This window comes from Bubalus bubalis, chromosome 2 (assembly GCF_019923935.1).
Source record: "Bubalus bubalis isolate 160015118507 breed Murrah chromosome 2, NDDB_SH_1, whole genome shotgun sequence".
NCBI lineage: Eukaryota > Metazoa > Chordata > Mammalia > Artiodactyla > Bovidae > Bubalus > Bubalus bubalis.
Window position 1 is genome coordinate 142,857,779 of NC_059158.1, and position 22,428 is coordinate 142,880,206.

Below are 22,428 nucleotides of genomic sequence, written 5' to 3' on the forward strand. Positions count from 1 at the left end.
TCTTTGGCATGTAAATTGGTACAAATTTTCTGGGAAGCAATTCAGCAATAGACATTTTACTCTTAAGACTGTACATTCTTCAGTCGTAATAGATGTGGACAAAGAATTAAGTCCTTTGGTAAACAGAAACATTCCTTATAAGCATAAGCTATATAAAGTACATTTTAGATATAAAAATTCAAAGCAACTTGAATTTTAATAGCTACATGTTTGGTTAAGTCAGTTAAGGTATCCATATGATGAAATGCCATGCTGGTATTAAAATCATTTTTAGAATATTTAATGATATGGGAGATTCTAATAACATCAAAGTTGATTTGAATTATATGTATTATTTCATTAACTTATTAAAATGAGTATATATTTACTATATATGCATGAAAGTATATACACCAAAATATTTGCTGTAGTTGTATGTAAGTACAACTACATACATAAAACCCTGATCATGAGTCAGGGTTTTTTGGGTTTTGGGGGTTTTGTTGTTGTAGTGGTGGGTTCTTTTTTTTTGGTTCTTGTTTTTAGCAGGTGCCAGCACTGTTTTAAACACTTTATTTGTATTAATATATCTTCAGTTCAGTTCAGTTCAGTCGCTCAGTCGTGTCCGACTCTTTGCGACCCCATGAACCACAGCACGCCAGGCCTCCCTATCCATCACCAACTCCCGGAGTTCACTCAGACTCACGTCCATCAAGTCAGTGATGCCATCCAGCCATCTCATCCTCTGTCATCCCCTTCTCCTCTTGCCCCAATCCCTCCCAGCATCAGAGTCTTTTCCAAGGAGTCAACTCTTCACATGAGGTGGCCATATAACTTAACTTTGTTAAGCTTTTTAAACAGCCTTATAATAAATTATACCTATTTAAATTGTACAATTAGATAAATTATCTTTAAGTGTTAAATATTGCCATTTTTCTATTAAAAAAAGATTTTAATGCAATCAACTTCACTTTTCCTTAGATTTTAATTATGTATAATTATTTAGTAGAATATAAAATTATTCAACCATCAGTTTTCTTCTATATAAACATTGAATATTGCTATGATTTGAAGGGGCAGCTTCTAGTTTTCTGGAGATATAATTGACATATAACACTGTAATTAGTTTAAGAGGTACCACACTATGATGTGATACATATTGCAAAATGGTTACCACAGTTAACATCAGTCAGCACAAGTAGTTACTTTTTTTTCTTGTGATGAGAACTCAAGATCTACTAGGTAAGTTCTGATACATATCTATACTCATGAAACTCACCACAGTCAAGAAAAAACATTTCGTCTTTTCCAAACGATTCTTCTTCCTCTGGTCTCTAACACCAGTCTCTCTCATTTCCAAACCAATCTGCTTTCTGTCACTATAGACTGGTTTTCACTTTCTAGAATTTACTAAATGGAAGTGTACCATACATACCATTCTTTGGTTGCTTTTACTCCACATAATTCTTTTGAGATTCATCCATATTGTTGAGTGTATCAATACTTCCTTTCTATTTGCTACTGAGCAGTCTTGCATTGTATGTGTATACTAGCATTTTATCCATTCACCTGTTGATGGGTATGTCGGTTGTTGCAAGTTTTTGACTATTGCAAATAAAGTTGCTATGACCACTTGTGTATAAGTACTTATGTGGACATATGCTTTCATCCTTTTTGAGTAAAATACCTAGAAGTATAATGGTTGGATGATATGGTGTATTTAATATTTAATTTTTCAAGAAACAGTCAAACTGTTTTCCTAAGTGGTTGTACCATTTTATATTCTAACCAACAGTGAATGAGCATTCCAGTTCCTCTGGATCTTTGTTAATTCTCGGTATAGTCAGGCTTTTTAGTCATTCTAATAATTACGTGTTGATGGGGAAGGTTCTTATTTATACTTGTGTTTTCCTATTTTCTTCAATGAAATATATCTTTCATAATTAAAAATTGTTTAAAGTAACTAAAATAAAAAGTATCCTAGTCTAATATGAAGTCAGTCTGGAGACTCTTATTCTAAAAACTACCCAGTATGATCTTCAGAGAACCCAGCAATAGCTGTGTAGCCTGCATAAACCTTCCTCAAAATATAACAATTTTTTAATCAATTTTCTTTTCAAGGTTATAACCACGCTGGGGTTTTAAGAAAAAATTTAAACACACATAAACCCCTTTAACATATTATTTCCTTTTTCTGTTTTGTCTTCCAGCTCTTATTCATCTACACACATATTTTATAGAGCTTTAATACACAATTCTAGTTTACTATTTTTTACTTGTCATTATATCGTATTTTCCATACTACTGATTTATCTTTTCAACCATAATTTTAAATGTCAAAATAATGCATTGCAAATTTCCCATTGTTTGGCTGTTTCTAATTTTTTATTATTTATCATGTTGTAATTAACAACTTTGTACAAAAAGCTTGTTTCTTCTTTTAAATTTTTTCCTTATGATAATACCCAGGAGTGAGATTCCTGATCAAAGACAAGAACGTTTTTCTAGATCTTGATATGTACTGTCACATCGCTTTCCCAATGGGGCTTACTGATCTTAATATCACTTGCCATGTGTCAGCTCTAGTTTCTGCAGCATTTGCGAATTTCCTAGGTATAACATACCCTATTGTTCTAATTAGCATGCTGTTGACTGCTCACCAGGTAGATGTATTCTCGTGTCTGGGATCACAGCCTGCTGTCCTTTGCTGATTCAGGATGCTTTTTGTCTTTGCAGACCCAGTGCGGAGGAATATGACCCTTGACCCTCTTTGGGCTTCCCTGGCCGAGCACATGCAGACCCCTGAAGCAGATACTGTCCAAAAGGCGTAAGTATTCAAAGCCATCCTAACATGGACTTCTCAACTTTTGTTTTTCTTTGCTTTTATGAACTTCATTTCTGTTTTTTTCTAAGTGATGTGAAGGCTCTCAGCTAACCAACCACAGGCTCTGGCAACCAGAATCAAATTACTGGCTAAGAAACAAAGATTTGGGGGAAGGATTATATTGTGATGTGTTTCCTACTTTTAAACCTGTTCTTTGGCTGGGTGGGTGAGAAGCAAAGTTGAACTTTAAACCGTGTGGAAGCCACTTTCTCCATTTTTCTACATCTGAGCTCTGCGGCCATGCCCAGAAAGTAGAGGTCAATTCAACCTTGGTTTCTCCTCTTAGCATTCACTCAGCCCTGGGTAAAATCAATAATACCATTAATACTAATAAATTGCTAACATGTATTAAGTGCTTCCTACATGCTGACTATGTGCTAACTATGAGCTCATCAGCCAGCAGCTCAGACAATCAGGCTCAGTCACTTGACCTAAGCCTTGTTTGGCAGTAGCAGCTGGAACGACAGCCTCTTGTGACCTCCCATGAGCCTCAGTGATTTGCGAATCTGCCCTCACCTGCCTTGTGGTATAACAATTCCCTCCTGGGTCAAAAAAAGGCTGGGTGTTCCCTAGGAATAAAGAAGGACGAGCACTTGGGTGGTGAGGCAGCTATCTGAAGAATTCCACTTTTTAACTTTTGTATTTCATCTTCTCCAAATGGATTTAAACTGCTTATAATAACGCACACCCCCCACCCCAGCCTATCCACCAAAAAAAAAAAAAAACAAAACTAGATAATATAAAAATATATATATATTTTTTAATCTGGAGGAAAAGAAAAAAGAACATCAACAATCTCCAATAAGTGACTAAAGTTCAGACTTTCAAAAAAAAGAGAAAACTGAAAAATAGAAAACTTCAGACTTTCAGACTGAATGTGAAAGCAAAAAAAGCCAAAAAGGAGCAACTCAATCAGGTTTTGTGGTTCTCGTTTGCAGCATGCTCATTCCTCAGGGGAAATAAAGGTTTTCCTACCACTAAATTCTAAAGGATACTTCTATGGGTTTTTATAGAGTGACATTGAATGATTTAAAGACTCATTTATTTATAGGAAATTCCATTTACCTCATTCGACAAGTATTTCTCAAGTTTCTATAGTAAGGCTCTGTACTAGCCCAGCACAGTAAATATAATACTGATTTAGCTAAAAAATAAAATCTTCAGGACCAGGCCTGGCACAACAGTAGCGGCTGCAGCAGCCGTCACTGAATCCACGTGGCTCTGTCGTGGTGACATTTTTACCTGGAGAACGTAAGTCAGCTGCCCTCCAGGCACATGGTCCGTGACAGCGGTTCTCCACAGGATCATACTCATACAGCAGTGAACTTTGGTGGCTGAATTTGATCAAGAATAGAATTCAGAGGGTGTAAAAAATGGATATATAGGTAGGTTCATGTTCTGATGACACTCTTTCTTAAAGGTCACTTTTTCTTCAACTAAGCCACGGATAAAAGAAACTTCAGCCTGAGAGAACCCCAAAAGTGAAGGCCAGACTTTCTAATCTCCTTTATTCAGGGATGTGTTGAGAGAAAGAGCGCTGACCACGTGTGTAAAATGCCCGCCACAGTGCAGTGCCTGGCAGAGCACAGTGGTTCAATCAGTGTTTGTTCATTTTCCCCTCTTTCTTGTTCACTAGAGGTTTTCTTTTTCTTTTTAATTGAAGCACGGTCATCATTTACGATCATGTTGAATGGTTTGCTTAGAAACGACCCAAGCTCATTCTGTCACTTTTGAGGTTGTACCCAAGTACTGCATTTTGAACTCTTTTGTTGTCTATGAAGGCTATTTCTTCTAAGGCATTTTTGCCCATAGTACTAGATATAATGGTCATCTGAGTTAAATTCACCCCTTCCCGTCCATTTTAGTTCACTGAGTCCTAAGATGTCGATGTTCAGTCTTACCATCTGCTGCTTGACCACGTCCAGTTTACCTTGATTCACAGACCTAACATTCCAGGCTTCTATGCAATATTGTCCTTTACAACACTAGACACATCCACAGCTTAGGATTGTTCCTGCTTTGGCCCGGCCGCTTCATTCTTTCTGGAGCTATTAGTAATTGCCCTCTGCTATCCCCCATAGCATATGGGAGGAGGTCTTATCTTGGTGTCATATCTTTTGCCTTTTCAAACTGTTCATGAAGTTCTCTAGGCAAGTATACTGGAGTGGGTTGCCATTTCCTCCTCCTGTGGACCACATTTTGTCAGAAGCTCCACCAAGACTGCTCTGTCTTTGGTGGCCCTGCATGGCATGGCTCATAGCTTCATTGAGTTATGCTGGCCCCTTCGCCACGACAAGGCTGTGATCCAGTTTCAGGTGAACAGCAAAGTGATTCAATTATACATAACCTTTTTTTTTCTGGTTCTTTTCCATTGTAGGCTATAACAAGGTATCGTCTAGAGTTCCCTGTGCTATACAGCAAATTCTCTTGTTTATGTTACATATAGTGGTGTGTACACCAGAGTTTTTCTTTAGTTTGGTCCTGCTGTTTTACTTTTTTCCAAAGGGGCAAAGATTATAATGTACACCATCGGCACAGAGGACTTTCAGGACATGGGCCTGACTCACCAGAAGGGCTGGATCCTACAGACACATCTTTTCTTCCAAGAGGAAAAGAAGGGAAGACTGAGCCAAGGCTGTTCAACCAGAAGACATCAAACAACATCAGTAACGTGAGTGTAAACACCTAGGTAGGCGCTTGGTCCAAAACCCCACCTGGAAGGTGCTCCCATCAAGGTTGCCATGTCCAGTTGTAGAGACTGCTTACTAGACAAGGGCACCTGCAAAGGGGGGCAGTGAGAGCTCAAATCCACTCTGTGGTTCACTCACTATGCCCTGCATCCCAGTAATGGGTTGCATCTTTCTGAAGCATGGGGTACCCTTTTGTAATTTCTACAAAGGTACTACAAGGAAGCTTAGTTTTCCTACACTTTCATATCACTTCTAACATCAAATGTGTGAAGGCTTTTCCCACATCAACCAATTCTTCAGCTCTCTGGAGACCAACCAGGTGACCTACAATTCTACTCTGACGCTAACTACCAGGAATTAGCACCGACCCCACAGGTTAAGGGCTCAGTCCCACATGCCTGTTCCACTTCAGCCACCAAGTCCCAGGTTGTCACCTGTACTTCTGATCAAAAAGCTATAAATAGGGGGTTCCTACAACCCATCCTCAGTTTCAGTAATTTGCTAGAATAGCTCAGGAAACATTTACTTACTACTACTGATTTATTACAAAAGATATTTTAAAGGATACAGTTAAGTCCCCTACATACAAATGAGTTCAAGAGCATGTTCATAAGTTCAATTTGTTCATTAAGTCCAACAAAGTTAGCCTAGGTACCCAGCTAACACAGTCAGCTATATAGTACTATACTGCAATAGGTTTGTAATACTTTTCACACAAATAAAGTAAAGTGAAGTCGCTCAGTCGTGTCTGATTCTTTGTAACCCCATGGACTGTAGCCTACCAGGCTGCTCAGTCCATGGAATTTTCCAGGCAAGAGTACTGGAGTGGGTTGCCATTTCCTTCTCCAGGAGATCTCCCCAACCCAGGGATCAAACCCAGATCTCCTGCACTGCAGGCAGACGCTTTACCATCTGAGCCACCAGGGAAGCCCTTTCACACAAATAATACATAACAAATACAGAAACAAAACATTTTTAATCTTCCCTAAAATTGGCCAGCAGTGCTGGAGACCTGAGTTCAATCCCTGGGTCAGGAAGATCCCCTGGAGAAGGGAATGACAACCCACTCCAGTATTCTTCCCTGGAGAATCCCAAGGACAGAGAGGAGCCTGGCGGGCTACAGTCCCTGGTGTCCTAAAGAGTCAGACGCAACTGAGCGACTAACACTTGAAAAGTAGAGTAGAACAGTGCTGGCATACAAGGGCTGGCATTGGGTGAACATCCTGGTCTTGAAGTAAAGATACTGTACTACTCTATCAAATTGTAAAGTACACAAAAGCACAACCACTTGTAGAGGACGCATGCATGTGACAGTGTACACCAGACACATGAACTAACTTATGTGATTGGACATGCAAAGACATGTCCACATCTTTGGAAGTTCACAACTTGAAGGTTCATATGCAGGGGACTCACTGTCCATGTGAACAGCGAGGAAGAGACACACAGGGCAAGGCCCTGACGGGTCCCAAGCACAGGTGCTCCTGTCGCCTTGGAGTTTGGGATGTGCCACCCTCCTACCACACCGATGTGTTCACCAGCCCTGGAGCAGTCCGAACACGTTTGGTTAGAGCTTCTATGGGGGCTCTGTTACACAAGCAGAATTGATTAAGTCACTGGCCAACGGTGATTAATGCAACTTCTAGCCCTTCTCCCCTCCTCTAAGGTAGTGGGAGGGGCAGGGGGCTGAAAAGGCCAACGTTCTGATCACGTGATTGGTCCTCCTGGTAACCAGTGCCCCTTTTTAGGGGCTTTCCAAAATAATGGTATTAACATAATCTCAGGTGCTGTTGAAAGGGGCTTGTTAATGAATAACAAAAGACAATCCTTTCATGTTTATGCTCCAGAAGTTACAGGCATGTCTCTCATTTTATTGTGCTTCACTTTATTGGCTTCACAGATAATGTGATTTTACATATTGAAAGTTCAAGCAAGTCTATCAGCCCCATTTTTTCGAACAGCATTTGCTCATTTCATGTCTCTGTGTCACATTTTGATAATTCGCAAAACATTTCAAGCTTTTTCATTATTATTGTATTTGTTTTGGTGATGTGATCAGTTCAGTTCAGTCGTGTCCAACTCTTTGCGACCCCATGGACTGCATGCAGCATGCCAGGCCTCCCTGTCCATCACCAACTCTTGGAGCTTGCTCATACTCATGTACATTGAGTCACTGATGCCATCCAACTATCTCACCCTCTGTCATCCCGTTCTCCTCCTGCCTTCAATCTTTCCCAGCATCATGGTCTTTTCCAATGAATCAGAAAGAATTGGAACTTCAGCTTCAGCATCAGTCCTTCCAATGATATTCAGGACTGATTTCCTTTAGGATGGATTGGTTGGATCTCCTTGCAGTCCAAGGGACTCGCAAGAGTCTTCTCTTAACACCACAGTTCAAAAGCATCAATCCTTTGGCACTCAGCTTTCTTTATGGTCCAACTCTCACATCCATACAGGACTACTGGAAAAACCATAGCTTTGACTAAACAGACCTTTGTTGGCGAAGCAATGTCTCTACTTTTCAATAGCTGTCTAGGTTGGTCATAGCTTTTCTTCCAAGGAGCAAGTGTCTTTTAATTTCATGGCTGCAGTCACCATCTGCAGTGATTCTGGAGCCCCAAAAAAATAAAGTTAGCCACTGTCTCCACTGTTTCCCCATCTATTTGCCATGAAGTGATGGGACTGGATGCCATGATCTCAGTTTTCTGAATGTTGAGTTTTAAGCCAAATTTTTCACTCTCCTCTTTCACTTTCATCAAGAAGCTCTTTAGTTCTTCATTTTCTGCCATAAGGGTGGTATCATCTGTGTATCTGAGGTTACTGATATTGATACTGAAGTGTGATCAGTAAGTGATATTTGATGTTACCATTGTAATTGTTTTGGGGTATCGTGAACCATACCCATATGAGATGGTGAATTTAATCAATAAATGTGTGTTCTGACTGCTCCACCAACCAGCCGTTCCCTCTGTTCCTTTCCTCAAGCCTCTCCCCCACCCCCATTCCCCGAGACACGACAACATTGAAATCAGGCCAGCTGATAACCCTGCAGGAGCCTCTAAGTGTTCACGTAAAAGGAAACGTCTCCTGTGTCTCATAACAGCGAACAACAACTCATGTTTCTTAATTTACATCAAAAGCTAGAAATGGTTAATGAGGAAGCCACGTGGAAAGCTGAGAGGGGCCAAAAAGCTTGGCCTCTTGCACCAAATGGTTAGCCAAGTTGTGACTGCAAAGGAAAAGTTCTTGAAGGAAATTAAAAGTGCTACTCCAGTGAATACATGAATGGTAAGAAAAGAAAACGGGCTTATTGCTGATATGGAGAAGGTTTAAGTGGTCTGGATGGAAGATCAAACCAACCACAACATTCTCATAAGCCAAAGCCTAATCTAGAGCAAGGTCTTAACTTTCTTCAATTCTATGAAGGATCAGAGAGGTGAAGAAGCTGCAGAAGAAGAATTTGAAGTGAGCAAATGTTGGTTCATAAGGTTTAAGGCATGAAGGTGAAGCAGCAAGTTATCCAGAAGCTCTAGCTAAGATAATTAATGAAGGTGGCTACTCTAAACAATAGATCTTCAATATTGATGAACAGCCTTATGTTGAAAGAAGATGCCATCTTGGACTTTCAGAGCTGGAGACACGTCAATGCCTGGCATCAAAGCTTCAAAGGACAGGCTGACATCATGTTAGGGGCTAATGCAGCTTGTAACTTGAAGTTGAAGCCCGTGCTCATTTACCATTCCAAAAATCCTAGGGCCCTTAAGATTTATGCTAAATCTATTCTGCCTGTGTTCTGTATGTAGAACAACAAAGCCTGGATGACAGCTTATCTGTTAGCAACGTGTTCTACTGAGTATTTTAAGCCCACTGAGACCTACTGCTCAGAAAAAAGACCCCTTTCAAAATATTACTGCTCGTTGACAATCAGCTAGGCCAGCCAAGAGCTCTAATGGAGATGGACAAGATTAGGGTTGTTTTCATGCCTGCTAACACAACATTCTGCAGCCCACATATCAAGGAGTCATTTTGACTTTCAATTCCTATTTTTTAACAAATACACTTAAGACTATAGCTGCCACAGTTAGTGATTCCTTGGATGGATCTGGGTAAAGTCAATTGAGAACCTTCTGAAAAGTATTCACCATCCTAGATGCCATTAAGAACATTTGTGGGGAATTGCCTGGTTGTTCAGTGGCTAGGACTTAACACTTTTACTGCTGCAGCCCAGGTTCAATCCCTGGTAGGGGACCTAAGATCCCACATGCCTTGTGACATGGCAAAAAAAGAAAAAAAGAGATTACAATTTGTTGAAGGCTCAGATGATAGTTAACAGTTTTTTTGCAATATAGCATCTTCAAATTCAGGTATGTGCACTGTTTTTTTAGACATAATGCTACTGCACACTTTAATAGACTACATAAGTAAACATAATTTTCATATGCCCTGAGAAACAAAATATTCATGTGGTGTGCTTTATTTCCAGTATTCACACTGTTGGGGTGGTCTACAACCAAACCCACACTATCTCTGAGGTACGTTTGTGCAAGGGTTTTAGGAGCTCTGTGCCAGAGGCTAGGTTCAAAGACCAAACATATATTTCTTATTTTGTCACAATATTATAGGTACTAAGTGGGGTAGTCATGGCCTGACTGTGCCATCCCCTGTTAGAAAGAAACACTATACTGTCCCAATCCTTGGGGAAAGGTGAAAACTGACATAGCCATGGTCATATGCTTGAAGTTTCCCAAAAGCTAGCAAATGATGCAACAGTGAATACAGCTGGCTTTGATTTAAACTAGTTAATCATTAATTGTGGCAACAGCAATCTGTCAAAGGTGAAAACTGCTTCACTTTGATCCAGCTCTGTAGATGATGGTTTAGCATCAAAAAAGGGGGCAGGACTTCCCTGGTGATCCAGTGGTTAAGAATCCTCCTGCCAATGCAGGGGACATGGGTTGGATCCCAGTCCAGGAAGATCCCCCAAGTCACAGGGGAACTAAGCCTGAGCACTGCAACTACTGAAGCCTACACTCTGAAGCCCAGCTCTGCAACCAGAGAAGCCACCCACGAGAAGCCCGCTCTCTGCAACTAGAGAAACACCTTTGCGGCAACAAAGACCCAGCACAGCCAAAAAGATATAACTAAATAAAATTAATTTTTTATAATTATTTAAAAAGGGGGGGCAGATCATCAAGCACGTTCTATTTCTCTTTTCTTCTATGAAATTATACCTGAAATTATATCAAAGGCTGAATCTTAGGATTCTCCCCTCTGGCTCCACACTCTCTGTCTCATTCATTTGCTTCATCTGGAACCCATATAAATTCCATTCTAAGCCATTCTGTCTTGTTCAACATAATCTCCCTTTTCTTCTGTTTTCTATTTTTATTTGTTGGCCATTGGGATCTTAGTTCCCTGACCAGGTATTGAAAGTGCTGAAGTCACTTTCAAAGTGAAAGTGACTATTGAAAGTCCAGTCCTAACCACTGGACTGCCAGGGAATTCCCAAAATAATCTTTTGATTTTTTTTTTTCCCCTTGCTTTCTACTTTAAAATGTTCCCTTTCCTTAATTTTCCCCTTTAGGAGATGGAATTGATTGAAAAAGCCAAGAGCAGGAAAAGGGCCAAGACAGATAAGTCCAAGGCACCCAAGAGGGAGAAAGAAGGAAAACTCCATGAGGAAGCAGAGGCTGCTGTTGGTAAGAGTCCATCCGGTAGAAGACACCTAATGGGAGCCGGAAGGTGTCACAGAGACTCAGCATGGATCCCATGGGATAAACTGTCTGTGCTGAGTCTCCTTGATGACCACAGCTAAGATGGTGTTGCGTCCCTACTTCATGTCAGTATCTTGGGAGACAGGGATAGAGGAAACTGGGGGAGCCTGGAGGCCTGTAATTAACAAGAAAGGAAATTACAAAAATAATACCAACACCTACTAAATGAACACGCACTGTATTAGTGATAGCTTACGGCGAACGCTGTCAGATTCTTGATCTCCAAAGAAGACTTAGCTTCGGGACCAGGCTTGATCACTCAAAGGGACAAAGAAAGCTTCTGACATAGACATCAGAAGGCGGGTGGAGAGTGCCCCACTCACTAGTCTTAGGAAGGGAATTATATACTTTTTAAATTAGTTCTTACAATAAATCAAATGAATGTCTCAAGGTTGTAAAGATCTTACTAGACCCACTCCCATAATATACATTTTAAGATAACAGGATTAGTCAGAAGGCTTTTCAGGAAGGAGAAACATGTCCTCAAGCAGGATACATTATTGTTATATAGTCCTTACTAAGGAATAAAGAAAAAAACATTTGTCCTTTCCTCCTCCTCAAGAATTCCAGGCCCCTATCTTCTCCTTGAGAGCCCCAGACCCCTTTTTCCTCCTCAGGGACCCCAGACTTATCAACCTAGGAATTGACCGTCTCATTAGGAGCTCTGCATTTATGATGTCATGAAATCCCCACATATCCTTAAAGCAAGCACCATTATTATATCATGTGGAGAGGCTGGCTGATTTAACACTGAACAGTAAAAAGTGGTGGACCCAGGGTCTGAACCTGCCATTTGATTCCAAACTCATGCCTTTCAAACCCTGCCTCTATGAATAATAAACAAGTCACAAGCTGAGAATTGGGCTATGAGAGCATTTGGGAGGGAGAAGTTTGCAGCATGCCCTGAATGGTTACTCCAGCTACCGTTTTTCCTCTTGGTTCATTGTGTTGCACCTCACTGGGAACTCAGGTGCCTATGCTTCTGAGGACCTTCTTTCTTTTTAAATTAATTTTTATTGGAGTGTAGTTGATTTACAATGTTGTGTTCTGAGGACTTTCTTTAACCTGAAACCTACACGCATTCTTTCCTGGCCATGTGAAGACCCTCAAAACAAATCAAAGGCCGCAGCAACGAATGACACTGCATAGCCAGCCTCCTGGGCCAGATTTTTTTTTTTAATTGAAGTGTAGTTGACTTACAATGTTGTGCCAATCTCTGCTTTACAGCAAAGTGACCCATTTATACAATATAGACATTTTTAATATTCTTTTCCATTACGATTTATCACAGGATATTGAATATAGTCCCCTGTGCTATACAGTGGGGCTCTGTTGCTTATCCAGATCTATTTTTGAGGTCTGCTTTTTAAAGTCTTGCTCAGTTTATGTTGCTGTAGCCTGTAACTTGGGTAGCATTGGCAGGACTGGAAAAAGAAATACTTGTGGCGCCCTGCGGTGAATTGAGGAAGAAGCCCTAGAGTATGGAAGGCTCAAACTGTGCCAGGTTACAAAGTTGCAACCTCAAGCTAGACTCTTGAGGCATGATTTTCCAGCTGTGCCTATAGGTCTTCTTCCCTCCAGAGAGTCTTGTCCCCACCATAGGTCAGGGTGAATCAGAACTCTTTTAGTAGCAAGACTGCTGATTACAGTTGAGGCAGGTTCTCAAAGGGTGGTCTGTAGGCTGTGCTGTGCTAAGTGGCTTTAGTCGTGTCTGACTCTTTGTGACCCTATGGACTGTAGCTGGCCAGACCCCACTGTCCATGGGATTTGGGTTGCCCATGCCCTCCTCCAAGGGATCTTCGTGACCCAAGGATTCAGCCCACGTCTCTTATGTCTCCTGCATTGGCAGGAGGGTTCTTTACCACTAGCACCACTTGGGTCTATGGACTACCCTTCTCAAAATCTTTGGAGTGATAGCTGAAATGCAGATTCCTACAAAATCAGACTCTAAGGGCGGGCTCAGGTATCTGCACACAGATGATTCCATTGCACATGGGAGTTTTAAAGTCAATGAAAAGGATACAGAGATCATGTTTATTAGCTATGCCTCTATCCCCAATTGTTCTCTCCTAGGAAAGTCAAAGGAATCAAAAGCTGAAAAGAAATCACAGCTAATTCCCAAAGGAAAAAAACCAGGAGCCAAAGGGAAAAGGACACGGAAGGAGGGGAATCTGGAAACAGCTGCAGAGCTGAGTGGGCCTGATGGCATTAACTCTAAGGAAACCAAAGACCGCTCAGGTGGAGGTTTCTTCCGCTCAGGCTCTGGTGTAGAGGACCCTTGGCTCTCTTCCAAAGTTGAGGCTCCTGAGAGCCAAGTTTCTATAGATGGAAGGTCATCACCCACCCAGACTGCAGCTGTCCCTGGAAACATGGAACCCGAAGAAGAGAGAAGCCACGAGGACCCTTCCAAGGTAGGCTTCAATATTCTAACCCTGGCCAAAAGGATCTCTGTCCTCACTGGTATAACTGCAGAGGTGGAGAAAACTGCCCCGGATTATATTAAACTGCCTAATTTTATTTATTTTACTTTGTTTTTTCTGACCCTTTAAGATGCCAGATCTGATAAAAGACACTAGGGTGGCAAAGTCCCTCTGAAATGAGGCATTCTGTGAGGCTCCCGAACCGCCCGGCCATGTACCCACCCCTCATGAGCAGAAAGGTGGCACAGCACTCGTCTGTGAGAAGTACAGGCCTCACAGTTAAAAGGAAAGGTGAATTCAGGCCTCAGAGCCAAGCACATATTATTGACTTAGCCAGGAGTTTATGCACGGCTTGCCTCCCCAACACTGTAGAAATTCCTCCATCCCTAATCTGCTTTACTGCAGCACAAAGCTGGGCCACAGGCAACTTACACACACACATCTATCTGCCTTTTCTTTGAACACTGCAAATGTACCCACAGCTAAACCACTACTATGGTTAAACTCACAGAAGTTACATGTAAATAGGAACAATTCTGCTGAATTTCATTTCATCTCTACAGCCACACTCGTGACCCAGGTATGATCCACCCATTTCATACACCTACAAGCTAAGATTAAAAGGGTTAGATGTTTGCTGCCAGAAATTGGGCAACCATCAAGTGGCAGAGTCAAGACTTAGATCTTTTGACTCCAAAAGAGCTCCAGAGCTCTTGCACTATTTTTAATTATTATGTATTTATTTTATAGCCCCTGGTCTTCCAAAAAGGATTTCAGGAAGCTTTTTCCTTTCTGGTTCTCATTCTTCCCAGCTGCCAAGGCTACAGCATTCTACTCTATATAGCAGATGAAAATTTTAAGCTGTGGGCAGAACTTCTCTGAGCCTGCTATAGACTCAGAATTTCTAGATTTATTGTCAGTACACAGTACTGCACTGCCTCTGCAAAGGCTAAATAAGGAAGTACCCACCTCATACTGGATACACAGAGCTGCCATGGGACAGTGGCCATCCATCCAGTGTTCCCCTCAGAGGCATACTTCTGACTGAGGAGGAGGCATCAGGAAGACCAAGAAATCTAAGACACTCTTCACAGAAACTGAGAGCACGTTTCATTGGAAAAGTGGATTTGCATAGCATTAAATAGGAGTCTGACACATCTACACCTAGGGCTGCCCCTAAAGGAGCCTTTAGCTAGAACCTGTGGTTCTGACCCCTGGCTTCACATTAGCATCACTGCAAGATGTTTTTTAAAACCACCAAGAAAAATAATATATTTTTAAGTAGGTGGTTGGGGTGGAGGAGAAGTTTCCTGGCAGTCCAGTGGTTAGGACTCTGTGCTTCTACTGCCAGCCAGGTTCAATCCCTGGTCAGGGAACTAAGATCCCACAAGCCTTGCTGAGTAGCAAAAAAAAAAATTTTTTTAATTAAAATTTAAAAACCTGCCAAGGCCTCCCACCTAAGTATTCTTATTTAATTGGTCCGGGTGGGGCTTTGGCCTCAAGTAATCTTTAAAAGCTCCTTGGGTGATTATTAGACACATGTAGCAGACATGGTCAGAGAAGGCAATGGCAACCCACTCCAGTCCTCTTGCCTGGAACATCCCATGGACGGAGGAGCCTGGTAGGCTGCAGTCCATGGGGTCACTAGGAGTTGGACTTAGAGACTTAGCAGCAGCAGCAGCAGACATAGTAGCTCAGCTGGTAAAGAATCTCCTGGGTCAGGAAGATCCCCTGGAGAAGGGATAGGCTACCCACTCCAGTTTTCTTGAGCTTCCCTGGAGGCTCAGATGGTAAAGAATCCACCTGCAATGTGGGAGATCTGGTTTTGATCCCTGGGTTGGGAAGATCCCTTGGAGGAGGGCATGGCAACCCACTCCACTATTCTTGCCTGGAGAATTCCATGGCCAGAGGAGCCTGGCAGGCTACAGTCCATGGGGTCGCAAAGAGTCTGGCGACTAAGCGACTAAGCACAGCACAGCAGGCATTATGTTGGCACTTTCACTGTTTGAGTTAATTCTGGTAATAGCCAGCCAAGAGGAAGACAGTTCAGACAAATTAAGTTGTTACCCTTGAATTCTGAAGCAAGTAAGAGAGAGACTTGGATCCAGGTCAGTCAGAGCCCAGAGCCCGGGCCAGTGGTAGCAGAGTTTGTACGACTGTGGTCAGAGTGTGGAAACCACCTTATCTCTGATTAGAGGCCATGTGGTGGGGGTGGAGGAGGGCGCGCTGCCAAGACGAGGTCACCAGCGATCACTGCTCACTGACAACACTCTGGCTCCTCAGGCCTTCCTCGTCAAGAGGGAACAAGAGAAGGCTTCCCGGGACAGGCTTCGAGCAGAGCGGGCCGAGATGAGACGGCTGGAGGTGGAGAGGAAGAGAAGGGAGCAGGAGGAGCAGAGGCGGCTCCAGCAGGAGCAGCTGGAGAGGGCAGAGAGGATGAAGGAGGAACTGGAGCTGGAGCAGCAGCGCCGCGTGGAGGAAATCCGGTGGGTGGGGAGGTCGTGGCCACGGCTGTGATGGGAAGCAGAAGACAAGTGGGGCTGACCTCCTCTGGGGGTACATTGGCTCTGAGGCTCATCGTTGTTGTATTCAGTCGTTTAGTCATGTCTGACTCTGTGACCCCATGGACTGCAGCACTGCCAGGCTTCCCTTCACCACCTCCCAGAGCTTGCTCAAACTCATGTCCATTAAGCCGGTGATGCCATCCAACCATCTCGTCCTCTGAGGTCCCCTTCTCCTTCTGCCTTCAATCTTTCCCAGCATCAAGGTCTTTTCCAATGAGTCCACTCTTTGCATCACATGGCCAAAGTATTGGAGCTTCAGCTTCGGCATCCGTCCCTCCAATGATATTCAGGGTTGATTTCTTTTAGGATTGACTAGTTTGATCTCCTTGCTGTTCAAGGGACTCTTTAAGAGAGTCTTCTCCAGAGGCTCATGCCCTAAAGGAAAACAGCATGTCTCATTTTATCCTCAGTTATCCCAGGGACAGTCTGGACCAAAGATAGATAAGGTGTCTTAAACTGTTAGGGTTACTCCAGACAGATGTTGGTGGATCTTCCCGGGAAGGCTTTGAGATCCGTTCCAGCAAACATTTGTTATGCCTCTTGCCACACTGTCTGCATTGCGCAAGGCCCTTCATAAGCTTCTAGGCTCATTTAATCTTCCCAACTACCCAGTGAAACAGGAACTTCAAAATCCATTTGATAAGAATGGAAAATGAGGATCTGGGAACTGAAGAGCACAGAGCTGTCAAAACTTTCAGGCCTCTAGTTTCAGTCCTGTTGTGTTCTGGCTTCTGCTGTTCAGTCAGGCTTCCCTTGGAAAAGGAGTCTCTGCATGAGATGCTGTTTGTGAACTACAGCCTGCAAAGTCTCCACCAGAGGCACAGTCTGTCCTGTAAGGACACTGCAGTGTTTCTGCCATCTCCCTTACCTGTTTATGGGTTTTCTCAGCTTGAGGAAACAGAGACTTGAGGAAGAACGACAGCGGCAGGAGGAGGAGGAGAGAAGGCAGTGGCTCCAGTTGCAAATGGCCCAGGAGAGAGCTCGGCAGCAACAGGAGGAGTTCCGGAGGAAATGTCAGGAGCTGCAGAGAAAGAAGCAGCAGGAGGAAGCTGAGAGGGCTGGTGAGAGGTGCTCCGCTCTCTGCAACTCCCTCTATCTGGGACAGAAATATTTTTATCCCCCTGTGGGTGTTCATCTGATTCTCCCCAGAGTTATTCCTATCCTAGGTCTCAGTGTGAAGCACTCTAAATGGGTAAGCTGATTTTTTTTCCAAAGTGATTAGTAGGTGTGACTCTAGTGAGCTGAGATAGAAGATCAAAATAAGAAAGACTTGTTTGTAGCAATGACTCGTGTGGTCCCAGTGATCTCCTGGAGTGGGACCCAGCCCCTTGCATTGCCCTTCCAGCATTGCTCAGAAGCTGCCTAAATTGGAGACACAGCTCTGCTCCTTGCCTGCTTCCCTAGCAGATGGAAACAAACACCTGGATGGCTGCTGGGCAGCCTTTCAGGTGATGTATGGATTTTCTGTAGCCTCATATTTGAGGAATAGGTAAGTGCTTCAGCAGATGATGCCCCTCTAGAGTGGTCAGACCAGCTGAGTAAGCACCAAGGTTCTCCAGACCCTGCCCTGCACTGCACACAGTAGGTACTTGATAAAGGACTCTTAAGTTAGTAAATGAACACAGGGTAATACCCACAGAAGATCTGGCAACCAGCTGTCAGGTAAACCATAGAACATCTCATTGGGAGTCCCTGGGAATCAGACTTGAGAGTCAGATCAGAGAATTGTTTTCTTGAATAATGAGACCCCTGCTGAGCCTACCTGTTCTTCTGTTCTGCAGAGGCAGAAAAGCAAAGGCTGAAGGAGTTAGAAATGCAGCTAGCAGAAGAGCAAAAGCACCTGATGGAAATGGCTGAAGAAGAACGGCTGGAGTACCAGCGGCGGAAACAGGAAGCAGAAGAGAAGACTCGGCGGGAAGCAGAGGACAGATGGCAGAAGGAAAAGGAAGCGGCAAGGTTGGCTCAGGAGGAAGCCATGAAACAAGCCCAGGATCAAGCCAGGTATTTGACATTTGAACAACAGTTGCAAGAGTGGGATTGTTCAAGGACTTGACTGCCTGCTTCTAGTACCAGCTTTGAGCTGCCTTTGGACACGTGATGTTTTCCCACTTCCCATAGCATGGTTTGGAAGAACTGAAAAATAGAGATTCTCCTGCTGCAAAGGTGATAGAATTTTTTGATGGCTTTAAGAACTGACATTGAAGCTAGATGGGGTTTAGAGATCATCTAGCTCAGCCCTCTGCTTCACAGATGAGAAAAGCAAGTCCGAGAGAAAAGGACCCTGATCAGGGCTATCAGTGAACTAGGAGTAGCACCAAGACTAGACCAAAGACTCCACCCCCACCCCTGATTCTGAAACACTGCCTTTCTCAGTATGTGTTTACTGGGTACCTGTTATGTGCCGAACATTGTTCTGGACACTGGGAACTCAGGATTAAGAAAGACAGACGTCTCTTCTCCCATAGCATTTACATTCTAGGGATGGGGGTGGGGAGACAGACTCTAAACAAAGGTTTTTTAAGTTGGCAATAAATGTTATTCAAAAAAATTTTAAACAGATATGATAGGATTGCAGGAGGTTTAGTTTAGACAGGTTGGCCAGGGCAAAACCTTAGCAGAGGTGATATATAAGGGTGGGACCTGAATGACAAAGAGTTAGTCACATAAACATCTGGAAGAAAAATATCCCAGGAGGTAAACAGCAAGTGCAAAAAAAAAAAGTTCAAAGAAAAGAATGAGCCTGGCATGGCTAAAGAATAAAAGAAAAGTTAGCATGGCTGGAATGAAGTGAACAAGGCACAAAGAATACTTGTAGATGAGGTCAGAGAGGTAGACCTTTTTAGTAGAAATAGCTCAGAATCAGCCATCGGGGCCAGCAGCATTTCCCCCTTTATCATCTTACAATAATGATTATTACACCTCTCTGATAATAGAATCTCTTTAGTAATGTGCTTTCAATTGACTCCTTAAAAACCAGGTCCTCCATAGTGGCTATTATCATAAATTTTCCCTCCTTAGTGAAAGCAACAAAGTAATCCTTGTTTAGAACCATCACAACTGAAGCGAAAGCAACAGTCATCCATCACAACTGAAGTGTAAAGAAGTCTGGCAAAGAAAACCATGTGATTCCACTCTTAACCATAAACAATTTACTCCTTGAAATTTATTTTCTACAACTTAAGCTGAATCTAAGCTAATAAATACTCTTCAGGGGACGAGAAAAAAAAAAGGGAGCCAGAACAACTCTATTTCAGGGTTTCCCACCTTACCTTGAGTTGTCCTCCTGGATGTTCCTCAGCTGTTATGGGAATTACAAAATAGATTAAGGGAAGTCTTGATTCAGTTTCAAAGTTGTATTCCACGTATCACAACAGTAGGCCTGGGTTCATAAGTATTGAAACCAAAAGCAAAGCTGAGTTGCAATTTTCCACAAAGAAAACTGTCCAGAAATACAAGGGGAAGTTGAGCTATTGTGCAACGCTAATCCAAGTTGCTTTGAAGAAACAGCTTCATCTCCACCAAGAATAATTAAAGGGGTACGTGAAGGGTGTGAAAGAGCCTCATTCTAGCAAGTGTTAGAACTTAATGCCAGCTGGCTTGATTTCATCTTCGCTTGTGTGACACTGGCCCAGGTATACTTTAACTTCTCTGGCCTGTTTCTTCATCCCTAAGACAAGAGAGTCCCTTCATGAACACAGATTTAAGAACTGTTATACCCTTCCTTTTAACATTTCTAGAAGGAAGATCATGATCCTTGAAACCTCATATGTAAAGTTACTGAATGAAGACAGTATGACCTTCCACTAAAATGCAAGTCAGTAACCCCAAGTCTAATGATGATTACTGAAATTCTTAGTGAAAATTATTCGACTAGCTTATAAAGACAATTTTCTAGGATGTTTTATCAGTGTTGTGATCATGGGTGTGAATTGTTTCTTAGGCAAAAAGACGCTTTGAAGAAACATCTTCATTTCCACCAAGAACTCCATAAGGAAGCCAGTGGCCTACAGTGGACACACAACATTTCCAGACCATGGGTCTACTCTTACTTCCACTTCCTACAAATACCAAGACCTTAAGACTAGAAGAAAACTAAAAAGTTGGAAGATGGTGATGGAAAAAGAGAACCTTCCTTCTATAATGAAGTTCCATACTGAGCTGCATTAGTTCCATTTCATCTGGTTCACTTCACTGTACAGCTGACTTCACTCTAGGACCTCCATCCACACCACTGTCCAGTAAGTAGCCACATGTAGCTATATAAACGTAAAACATTCAGTTCTCCAGTCACACTAGTCACATTTCAAGTAATCAGTAACTGAATGTGGCTACTGGCTACAATATTGGACAGCAGATACAGTGGAACATTTTCATCACAGAAAGTTATATTGGACAACATTGTATTCTTGAGCCCTGAAAATTAACCAGCCTTGAGGTTTTGCTCCTAACTATGCCTTGAAAAACCAGCCACTAGCATGATTTCCCCATTTTAAAAATCACACTGACTCTATCAAGAGTCTTGATTAGATAATTTATCTTTAACATCTCTTTAGTAAGTAAAAAAAAATTATAACAGTAAGTATCTACTACAGAACGATTGTTAAAGGGGATGAAGAACCTTTAAGATACATAAAAAGATGTTAAAGCAAGCAGTATCTGAAGCAAAATTTTCCCACAAATTTCCTTTGGACCCACTCTATACTTCAGTCTGCATTTAAAAACTTAATACTTGCAGATGATTCCCTGGAAATCTCACACTACTGCTTATAAGGTGCTTTCTACAGGAGCTGCACTTCCACAAACCAGAAGTCAAGCTCTGTGTTTGTACTGCTGTGTTACTGGACTTGCTTAAATGTGATGCTCCAACTCCTTGCTTTATGTAACATAGAAATAAAATGGCCAAAACACCGGCTATTGTAGTGAATATGTCACAGTCTTTCTCAAACTTGTTGACCCTACTTGCACATTATTCAATTGATCCAATAATACTTAGATGAGAAAGGAGCATCTCAAATAATTCAACCAAGAGAAGAAAGAACACTCAAGGAAAACATCCTGGTGGGGGAAATTACCATTCCTGATTTTATTTTCTCTCTTCTTTTACAAATTTCAAAAGTTGCAGTCAAGCACCAGGTAGAGTGGCTACACTATAATGTTATTCGAGGTGCCTTCCAAATCTGATATTCTATTAAACTGCTGCTGTTAAAGGCCTATTTTATCAGCACTACTAACCAGATAAGCACATTTCTCAGTTAACCATAGCAGAATGCACAGCATTTAGAAGAATCCAATAAACTAAAATCAAGTATCCCCCACAGCTAAGCTCCACCACCTAAATGCCAAGTCTTCAGACATGCAAACAAAGCTGATACCAAACTACATATAGCGCATTCTGGATAGCTCAAATAGCCTATCAGTTTTCTCAGGCCTGACAGAAATATGCAACTCAATAAGGACTTTCTGGAAATGGGCCTTATTTCTATGTACTATTTAATACAATGGTCTAAAAGTTCTAATTTACCTAGACTATATATGTACAATACAAATAATTTTTCAGGTATGGTCAAAATAAGATTTATAAGACAAGCCAATTATTTTTCAACAGGAAATTTGAGAGGGTATTCAAACTATAATAGTTTGCATTAGAGATAGGTTTTATTTGCTCTTCTCAAGTAGCTAGATGACATTCTATTTGGAATAATACGAAATTGGATTACATATGTGCATATTTATTCTGTGTTCTGTGATTCATTAAGGAGTTAAAAGAAAAAGTTAAGCCCTCTAATTTAGGAACTAATTTAGTATTTTAATTTTACAGTTGAAATGACGATATAAAGAAAGAAAATATAAACAACCTTAACTACAGAGAACATTTTGAAAATTGTTAAGGGAAAAACTGAAATTATCAATATCAATTAAGAATTTCTGGCGTGCCCATTTTCAACATATTGGGTAACTGTATCATATAAATGCACCATACAGGAATATCAAGTTTTTTTAAAAAACAACAGTGAGTATTTAAGAAGGTACTGTGACCTTAATTAAATCCTTAATTCTGAAGGCACTTCAGTAACTTTCAGTGCTTCAAAGTCATGATCATCACCGCACAATCCGTAA

At 41.9% G+C, this 22,428-nt stretch overlaps 1 protein-coding gene across 1 annotated transcript in view; it reads left to right on the top strand.

Moving 5' to 3' along the window:
- Positions 1–20,390, top strand: part of KIAA2012 (KIAA2012 ortholog) — a 129,118-nt gene extending 108,728 nt beyond the window's left edge. The window contains exons 16-23 of the mRNA XM_006080540.4: positions 2,716–2,806; positions 5,369–5,534; positions 11,138–11,252; positions 13,401–13,738; positions 16,031–16,233; positions 17,200–17,372; positions 18,093–18,312; positions 20,252–20,390. Coding sequence (XP_006080602.2) covers positions 2,716–2,806; positions 5,369–5,534; positions 11,138–11,252; positions 13,401–13,738; positions 16,031–16,233; positions 17,200–17,372; positions 18,093–18,312; positions 20,252–20,390 — 1,445 coding nt within the window. The remainder of the gene's footprint in view (positions 1–2,715; positions 2,807–5,368; positions 5,535–11,137; positions 11,253–13,400; positions 13,739–16,030; positions 16,234–17,199; positions 17,373–18,092; positions 18,313–20,251) is intronic.
- Positions 20,391–22,428: the final 2,038 nt, after the last annotated feature.